Source organism: Rana temporaria, chromosome 8, assembly GCF_905171775.1.
Source record: "Rana temporaria chromosome 8, aRanTem1.1, whole genome shotgun sequence".
NCBI classification, from domain to species: Eukaryota; Metazoa; Chordata; class Amphibia; order Anura; family Ranidae; genus Rana; species Rana temporaria.
This window is the reverse complement of record NC_053496.1, coordinates 164052558-164062354: the sequence shown is the minus strand read 5'-3', so window position 1 is coordinate 164062354 and position 9797 is coordinate 164052558. Positions and strand designations below refer to the sequence as shown.

The 9797-nt window shown below is 44.6% G+C and overlaps 1 protein-coding gene across 3 annotated transcripts in view; it reads right to left on the bottom strand.

The window, feature by feature from the left end:
* Positions 1–3555: 3555 nt before the first annotated feature.
* LOC120909331 (membrane-spanning 4-domains subfamily A member 4A-like) overlaps positions 3556–9797 on the bottom strand; it is a 60889-nt gene continuing 54647 nt past the window's right edge. For all 3 annotated transcript variants that reach the window (XM_040321084.1, XM_040321083.1, XM_040321085.1), the window contains 2 exons: positions 5134–5253; positions 3556–3762 (listed from right to left, as the gene is read on the bottom strand). In XM_040321084.1, the coding sequence (XP_040177018.1) occupies positions 3610–3762; positions 5134–5253 (273 nt within the window). In that variant the 3' untranslated portion in view covers positions 3556–3609. The remainder of the gene's footprint in view (positions 3763–5133; positions 5254–9797) is intronic.

Here is a 9797-nt window from a genome sequence, read left to right as displayed (position 1 = left end):
CGTTTCAGGATATACGCCGTCGTATCCCTTTTGTGAATCTGGCCCTAAGTGCCCAATAAACAATAAAGAAAAAAAGAAAAGAAAACCTTTTGTGACTCTTGGTGGGTTAGAGTCAAAGAAGTCTATCCATCACTAGCTGTGAATCTGGCCCAAAGTGCTCAGCTCAGACTCTATGTCATCAAATCCTGAAGGTAGAGTGACTGAGATCCAGGAGAGGAGCGAAGCATCTTGAGACATGTAGTCCAGGGAGCCAAGTTTTACATTCAGTCGAACTGTTATGGACTACAAATCCCACCCAGCTGGAGAGTAGAATAGGATGCTGGGAAAGGTGATATAAAGCCTATTTGGGGGAGGGATCACTCTCTTGGGACCACAACCTGGATCTGCAAGCAGTGACTCTGCGTTAGATTGTGCTGTGGCCGAATTGTGGCCTGTGCAACCAGGAGAAAGAGAGTCAGCGTGAGAGGGTGTGGGAGCATCCACTGCCAGCCTTTTTGCCACTCTTCAATACCAAAGGTCCCTAGGATTGGTGAGCGGGCACTTGCCCATCTTCCTAAAAAAAGGACACTGCATGCAGACACCATTGTCTTGTTTCACTAACTTAACTTGTAGGAGAACTTTGTGCTACACCTACTCTTTACTGAGCAGCGACAGTGTTCATCCTGTATACTTTACATCACCCTGATTGTCAGGACACTTCAAGCACTTCACTAAAAAGCTAGATGAAGATGCAAGACCTTCTTTTCTTCTGAGAGACTACAGCATATCCCCCCCCCCCCAAGGGATAAAGGCCATTGGTGCCATAAGGGCCCATACTTCCACCCAGACCTTTAAGAGTGGGTCTAATGATTTAAGGGTCATATAATTTTAATTGAACTAAATACAAAGTGTATAATGTTCTCTGAGACTGTGGTGTCAGGGAACAGAAGAGAGTGGTCTGATATGAAGCCTTAAGGTTTTTTACCTATGGAATAAGGTGAAAAACCTTCTGTGCTGCAGCTTCCCCCCAAACCCCCCCCCCCCCTTTGTTTTTACCTGAGCCCAATCCGATCCAGTGATGTGCACAAACGCCACGGCTTCAGCCGCTGTCTCTCTCCTCATTGGACAGATTGATAGCAGAAGGAGCTCCTGCTGCTGTCAATAAAATTAAATGACACGGGCGAGGGGTGGGGCTGAGTCCCACTGCCTGTGTCAATGGGTGCAGAAGCACGGGTGCCCCCAGGGAAAGCGGTTTTCCGTGGGGGCACCCGATGGAGAGAAGGATTGTGGCTGCTCTGTGCAAAACGACTGCACAGAGCAGGTAAGTATAAGCATGTTTGTTATTTTTATAAAAAAATGGATAAATAAAAAACAGCTTTTGTAAAAAAAAATAAAAAAAAAAAGTTTGTTGTTGTTTCTTCCACGGAACAAGCTGTGTAAACCAGGCCTAATGCCGCGTACACACGATCGGAAATTCTGACAACAAAACCGTGGATTTTTTTCCGAGGGAATGTTGGCTCAAAATTGCGTTGCACATGGTCACAGAAATGTTGTCTGAAATTCTGAACGTCAAGAACGCCGTGACATACAACACTACAACGAGCCGAGAAAAATGAAGTTCAATGATTCCGAGCATCCGTAGGATCTTTGTGCATCGGAATTGCATACAGACAATCTGATTTTCCGACAAGAACTTTTGTTGTTGGAAAATTTGAAACCAGCTCTCAAATTTTTGTTGTCGGAAATTCCGACAGCAAATATTCTACAGCAAAATTCCGACAAAAAGCTCACATCGAACATTTGTTGTCGGAATTTCCGATCGTGTGTTCGCGGCATCAGAGTATATTGCTGGTAGGGTTTTGGACACTTAAAAAATTTAGGCCTGGAAATACCAACCTAAAACCCACTGGGGTAGATTCAGGTAGGGGCGCGCACTGATACGGCGGCGCAGCGTATCGTATTTACCCTATGCCGCCGTAACTTACAGGAGCAAGTGCAGTATTCACAAAGCACTTGCTCCGTAAGTCGCAGCGGCGTAGCGTAAATGGGGCCGGCGTAAGCGCGCGTAATTCAAATGTGGAAGGGGGGCGTGTTTTATGTAAATGTATGATGACCTGACGTGATTGACGTTTTGTAAGGACGGCGCATGCGCCGTCCGTGTACATATCCCAGTGTGCATTGCTTCCAAGTACGGCGCAACGACGTATTGGTTTCGACGTGAACGTAAATTACGTCCAGCCCTATTCGCAAACGACTTACGCAAACGACGTAAAAAATTCAAATTTCGACGCGGGAACGACGTCCAAACTTAACATTGTGTGCGCCTCCTAATAGCAGGAACAACCTTACGCCGAAAAAGCCTAACGTAAACGACATAAATAAATTGCGCCGGGGCGTACGTACGTTTGTGAATCGGCGTATCTAGTTAATTTGCATAATCTACGCCGACAACAACGGAAGCGCCCCTAGCGGCCAGCGTCAGAATGCACCCTAAGATACGACGGCGTAAGAGACTTATGCCAGTCGTATCTTAGGCTAATGTCGGCGTATCTAGCTTTCTGAATACAGAAAGTAGATACGCCGGCGCAGCTTTGGAATTACGCGGCGTATCTATGGATACGCCGGCGTAATTCTTTCCTGAATCTACCCCACTGATGTTTTGTTCAACTTCCACTGAAGAAATTTCAAAAAAGGTTTACTGGTCTGCCCAAAGTATAAGTCAAATAAGGTCTATTCCAAAAGGTGTCATAGAACTATCAATAAAACTATAGCACCATTAAATAAGTCAGCACACTAAAATTCAAAGTTAGATGAATATATTGTAGTATACAGATTACAACAATGTAGTACATACAAATACATGCAGCATATGTATATCTTTGGATGTATCCCCAAATTAGCCTAGTAGCCATGCTTTAAAAAAAGTTCAATCTATAGTTATATGACCAAACAATAGTCGAATATAAGGCTATGGGGAAAGATTCAATACAACAAAGATAATATAAAGAAATAATGGACTAACCATAGAGAGCTGACAAATGGCACTGGTAGATAAGAAACAAGCAATCCCCTTTTTCAAGTCAAGTCCCACCTCCTGGTCAGTCCAACACACTTAAGCCCCATACACACGGTCACACTTTTTGCCAACCAACTTAAAAATCTGCAAGTTTTCTAATTTGTCTGACCATGTGTATGCTCCATCAGACCAACTTTTTCGGGTTTCATCCAACAAAAAGTTGGGTCTGCAAACGGACCAACTTTTCGGCAACAAAAGTCTGATGGTGCCTTTTCTGACTGTGTGTACAGCAATAGAACCAACTTTTTGACAAAGTACAAATACGCATGCAGAACCAACAAACAATAGCAGAAGTTAACCAAAGGGTGGCGGTAAAGAGCAGAAAATAGCAAAAAAAAACATGTGATGTTAGGAAAGTTTTAGAAAAGTTTGCAGAAAAGTCTGACTGTGTGTATGAGCCTTAAGAAACCTTTTTTTGGCACAAGTAATCACTTTTAGAAAAACAACCCAAGAATTTAGTATTATTGCTAAATTACTGATTTGTAATAATTATGAAACAATTCATTAGAAAGCTGATCAGAGCCATATAATATGTATACGACAGGTGCTCTTTATTAATGATCTGGTAAAGCTTTAACTACGTTGACCGTATATGCCGGTGGCTGCGGTGGTGGATGAGCATAAGTGGTGGTTACAGGGTATGGAATGGAAACGGGAACGGCACCAGGATTCATGGCAAGGACGACATCATTCTGTAACATGAACACCTTCAGAAGATAAAAGTACAATAAGATAAAGGATATTATTTTTCTTGAGGGAGACAAAATATTATGATGTAGGTTTAAAGCTAGAAGTTATGAGGACAAATTTCAGAGAAATTTCGAATCATAGAAGGAAAACTCTTAGGCCCCGTACACACGACCGAGTTTCTCGGCAGAATTCAGCCAGAAACTTGATCGGAGCTGGATTCTGCCGAGAAACTTGGTCGTGTGTACACTTTTCAGCGAGGAAGCCGACGAGGAACTCCGTCAATCATGTTCCACTCTGCATAGGAACGCCTACTAGACTGAAACTTAACTATGGGATTAAACTGTGAGTACGGCGCAAAAAAATAAAATAAAGGCATACTGTAGCTCGCGCTAGTATGCTAGATGGCAAGTTAGAAAAAATTTTTTTGGGTGAACCCCCGCTTTAAAGTTAAAAAAAATCATATTAGATATTAGTAAGTAGAGTAAGGGTTAAAACAACTGCCAGTTTTTTTTTTTAACCATCTGTGTCTCAGGAGATTTCCCTTCACTTCCTGTAGACTCATCATTGGAAGATTTCTCCTCTATTCCTGTTCTGGCAGCAACTCAAAATTTTGCAATAAAAACCTGGTATTGATTGTAATCACTCAGCAATCAATCCAGATAAAAAAAAAACTTAACCTCTGGTTACAATTTAAATATCAGTTCCACACTTACAATGTAAGTATAGCCCAAACTTTTTAATGTTTTGAATAGAGTAGAGAAGCCTTAAAACCCTTGTTATTTTTCGCTTATAGCGTGGCCTAGTGGGGAGATTGTACTTCACTTCCTGCAGATGCAATAGGAAGCAGTGGGGGCTGGTGGTATATTTTTTTTTTGGTCGGGTCACCCGCGCCTATCACTACCCCCCCAGGTCGGCCCTGCACTTACCCCATCTAGGTCACAGGCAGCGCTCCTCCAGGCGGCGAAAGGCAGCTTCCTCCTCCCCTGCATCACGCCATGCGTCTCCTCCCTTCTTTCCTCTGTGCAGTGCGTGTCTCCTCCTTCTAGGTGGCCAATCAGGTGACAGTCCTCAGGACCTGCTTTCTGATTGGCCGGGAGAAGAATTAGTGTGACATTAGCAATTATTCATTCGCTATTGTCACACAATTGGGTGGGCTCGGAGCACAGTGCTCTGCCCCCGAGCCCACCCTTTTTTGAACACTATTAGAGCCTCTGGCTCTAATCACGTGATTAAAAACAAAACAAAACATTGGAATCCAGTTGAGAGCTGGGACAAGGATCTCAAAGCAAAGGGATTTCCAAAGCTGGTGGGTGATGGACTTTGCTGGTCCCTTGACTTGCCATTTTTTTTTTTTTTTTATATATATATTAATCTTATATGTCTCTTACCTGGGTGACATTTTGTACTTTTGAGAGAGACCGGCAATCAAAAACAGAGGTGGAAATGGTGACACAGAAGAGCAGCAAATTTATCAGCAGTAGTAGAGAAAGAACAGCATAACCACCACTCTGTAAAAAAAAAAACATATACAAAAAGTAAGTTAGCGGTTGATTCTCATGAGGATTTTTTTGTTTAATATATATATATGTCTATTATACATGTGATACCGGGATGTGTCCTGGATGTTAGGTATCTTTCCCCGTTATTTGTGTTTTGGTCCCTTTAGCCCTTTCACAGCCACATCTGTTTTTATATTTTTTTGTAGGGTTGTCCAGATACCGATACCAGTATCGGTATCGGGACCGATACCAAGTATTTGCGGGAGTACTCGTACTCGCGCAAATACCCCCGATACCAAAATAGAATACTTCCCCCCCCCCCGCCACTGCTGCCGCATCGCGCCGCCGAATCGAAAGCCGCCGCATTGGTTAAACGGCGTGCGGGAACATCACAACTTTCATTTGAATAGCTGTAGTGTTCCCGCGCGTATAGACACTCCCCCTTGCTCGGGATTGGATGGGTGATCGTGATCTGTCCAATGCCGAGCAAGGGGGAGTGTCTATACGCGCGGGCAAAACAGCTATTCAAATGAATGCTGTGATTTTCTCCATACGGCGGCGGCGGCAAAGGTATGGGGGAAATGGCTGGAGGGACATGGCTGCATATGTGAGGGACATGGCTAGAGGGACATGGCTGCATATGTGAGGGACATGGCTAGAGGGACATGGCTGCATATGTGAGGGACATGGCTAGAGGGACATTGCTGCATATGTGAGGGACATGGCTAGAGGGACATTGCTGCATATGTGAGCGACATGGCTAGAGGGACATGGCTGCATATGTGAGGGACATGGCTAGAGGGACATGGCTGCATATGTGAGGGACATGGCTAGAGGGACATGGCTGTATATGTGAGGGACATGGCTAGAGGGACATGGCTGCATATGTGAGGGACATGGCTAGAGGGACATGGCTGCATATGTGAGGGACATGGCTAGAGGGACATGGCTGCATATGTGAGGGACATGGCTAGAGGGACATGGCTGCATATGTGGGGGACATGGCTGGGGGGACATGGCTGCATATGTGGGGGACATGGCTGCATTTGGGGACACATTTAAAAAAAGTATCGGTATTCGGTATCGGCGACTACTTGAAAAAAAGTATCGGTACTTGTACTCGGTCCTAAAAAAGTGGTATCGGGACAACCCTATTTTTTTGTTTAAAAAAAATAGGCCTGAAGATGAAATCAGGGGTCTAGAAGATCCCTAATATCTCACCTGTCCACCAATGAAGCTAATGGAACGTGTTAACTTTTTCCACAGGGACCCGGAGGTGACGTTGTACATGTCACTTCTTTGTCAGTAACAGGAAGGGGAAGCCTGTGGTTGGTTAGTGTGCCACTCAGGCTCAAACAATGTGGGGGGTTATATGAATTTTCTCTTCCCCAGAGCTTAGTCATGGGGAAGCCAGCAGATAGATGTTCACTGGTTTCCCTTCTCTCTACTTGGGGATATCAACCATGCTCCTTCCGGGTCTGCAGATGCATGTGCAGAGCCCAAGAAACGTGTTGAGAGACTTGGGGGTAGATTCACATATGGGCGCCTAAAATTAGGACGGCCTAGCCTACTTTTTTTAGGCTACACCGCCTTAATTTATTTAGGTTAAAAGTGATTCTCAAACCACTTACCTTCAAATTTTAGGCGGCGTAGCCTAAAACGAGCGGGCGTAAGCGTGCCTAATTCAAATGACTGGGAGGGGGGCGTGTATTATTGAAGTGAGGCTTGACCTCACGTTTTTTAACGTTTTTTACACTGCGCATGCGCCGGGCGACTACATTTCCCAGTGCGCATTGCAGCTAAGTAGGCCGTACGGGCCTATTGATTTTGACGCGTACGTAAACAACGTAAATCCCGATTCGCGGACGACTTGCGCAAACAACGTAAAAAATTCGAACCTCGCGGCGGGAACGGCGGCCATACTTAACATTGTTATTCCACCTCATAGGTGGAATAACTTTAGGTGGCCTATCGCTTACGGAAACGATGTAACTCGACGGTGTAGGCCCGGCGTACGCTCGTAAATCGTCGGGAATCGGCGTAGCCCCTCATTTACATAATCTAGGCCGGACGCAATGGCAGCGCCATCTAGCGGGCAAAAGAAACATTGCAGCCTAAGATAGAATGGCGCAAGCCAGCCTATCTTAGGTATGTTTAAGTGTATCTCTGTTAGAGAATACACTTAAACATAGGCCGGCTTAGATTCACTGGGCCATATTCTCAGAGAAGTTACGATGGAGTATCTCAGGATACTCCATCGTAACTCCCTTTTTTGGCCAGTGTATCTATGCTCCTGATTCTCAGAATCATTTTTGCATAGATACACTTAAGATCCGCCATCTGTAAGTCACTTACACTGGCGGATCTTAAATGCAATGACGCCGGCCGCCGCTAGATGGCATTTACGTGAAGGAGTCATTTGCATATGCAAATGATCCTTCTACGCCGATTCCCGAACGAGTTCGCGTCGCGTAACCGTCGCTAACGTCGTTTGCGTAAGCGGAAACTTACCCCTGCTATATGAGGGGTAAGTTTCCGCAAGTCTCGCGTAGGCCATGTTACGGATGGCGTCGGGTCCCCGTCGTGTTTTTTCGTCGGATACGTCGTTTACGTAAGTCGTTCTTGAATACGACTTTACGTCAATGACGCACACGTCGGCGTCATTGACGTTTTCCGCCGAGAACTGGAGCATGCGCACTGGGCTTTTTGCAGCCCGGCGCATGCCCAGTTCTTTTGCATCGGGGGCGCGCTTCATTTGAATAGAAGCCGCCCCCTTGGAGATCCGCCAGGCTACGCCGGGACACTTACACTCCGCTGTCCCAAGTTATGGAGCAAGTGGTTGGGGAATACAACACCTGCTCCAGTAAGTTGGGACAGCGGAGTGTAAGTGCCCTAAGCGAAGCAGGCGGAGATTCTTTCAGAATATGGCCCAGAGTTAGGTCGGCTTATCTGTAGATAAGCCGGCCTAACTCTTTGTGAATCTACCTATAAAAGTTTGATAGAATCCAGGACATGGTCAGACCATGTGATATATCCAATGTGGTCATCATTGATAGATTAAAACTGTAGAAGATATTTGTTGACCACAAAAATTTCAGAGTATGATTTTAAGTATTGGAATAGACTATATAGTCCATTTCTGTAACATGTAGGCACCGCTAAGGATCATAAAGATCTGCAGAGTGAAGGAAGGAAGATAGAGTGGTAGTCCTTTTTTTGCAAATATGGTATCAATAACTTGAAATAAAATTAGGAATTCTTTGGGGGTAAGGTTGAAGTTTTTCGATAAGGAACAACTTGGAATCTTTTATGGTGTGTTTTGGGTGCATAGATATTGAATATGACTACTGTTTTTTCCCCAACAAAGCCACGTTGGCTAGTGGCGAAACATGTAGGGTGGAGCCACGAGATGACCAGAGCCTAAAAATGCTGGAAATTAGTCTGTGACTCAGATAATACATGCGAGTGTGTTTCCTATTGTGGTTGGCATGTTTAATTAAATTAAATATACTACACTATTGGAGGCTTCCTCTTCTTCCTTTATATGCTGTATGGAGATGATGCCTAACATGTAATCCCTTCCCATCTGGCCTACTGTCATATGATGGCCAGACGGGATCCCTATTATCCTGGGAGGACGTCATATGATGTCCTTCCATGATCGCGCCTTGCGTGCGTCCCACAGGCCATGCTCTGGCACGATCTGTCACCCGTTGTGTCCACCAGACACAGCTGATGACAGATCAGTGTATCGGCCTGCTGCCGGTACCATGGGATCGCTGGGGCCAATCACAGCAGATCACATGACAATTTTACACAATGAAAGGCTTTAATTCATGTGTACTAGTGATGAGCTCTGTAATTGGTCACAGTGATCACATGGTACAAGCAGGGCCAATCACTGCCCATCTATACCATGGCCACACCTAATCACAATATTAAACACTGAATGAATAGTTATTATTTTGAAAAAAAAATGGTTTCTTATAATTTAATTATAAGTAATCAAAGTGTGTAAAAAAAAAAAATCCTGATCACCTCTCCACTATGGTAACACTGTATTGCTCTGGTCACTGTATTTAAAAAAAAAAAGAAATGTAATTAAAAAATAATAATATATAAAAAAAAAATGGATACAAATAATATTAATTTTTTACTCATACTGGGCCAGATTCTCGTAGGGCAGCGGCGGCGTAACATATCGTAGATACGTTACACCGCCGCAATTTTTCATCGCAAGTGCCTGATTCACCAAGTACTTGCGATGAAAACCTACGCCGGCGGGCCAATTTAAATGAGCGTGTGCCATTTAAATTAGGCGTGCTACCGCGCCGGACCTACCGCGCATGCTTCGTTTCCGAACTCCCGCCGTGCTTTGCGTGAAGTGACGTCATTTTTTCGAAAGGGCGACGCGCGTAGCGTAATTCCGGACGGCTTACGCAAACGATGTTATTTTTTACATTTCGATGCGGGAACGACGGCCATACTTTATACAGCAATACGATTGCTGTGTAAAGTTAAGGCACCAAAAAAAACGACTAACTTTGCGACGG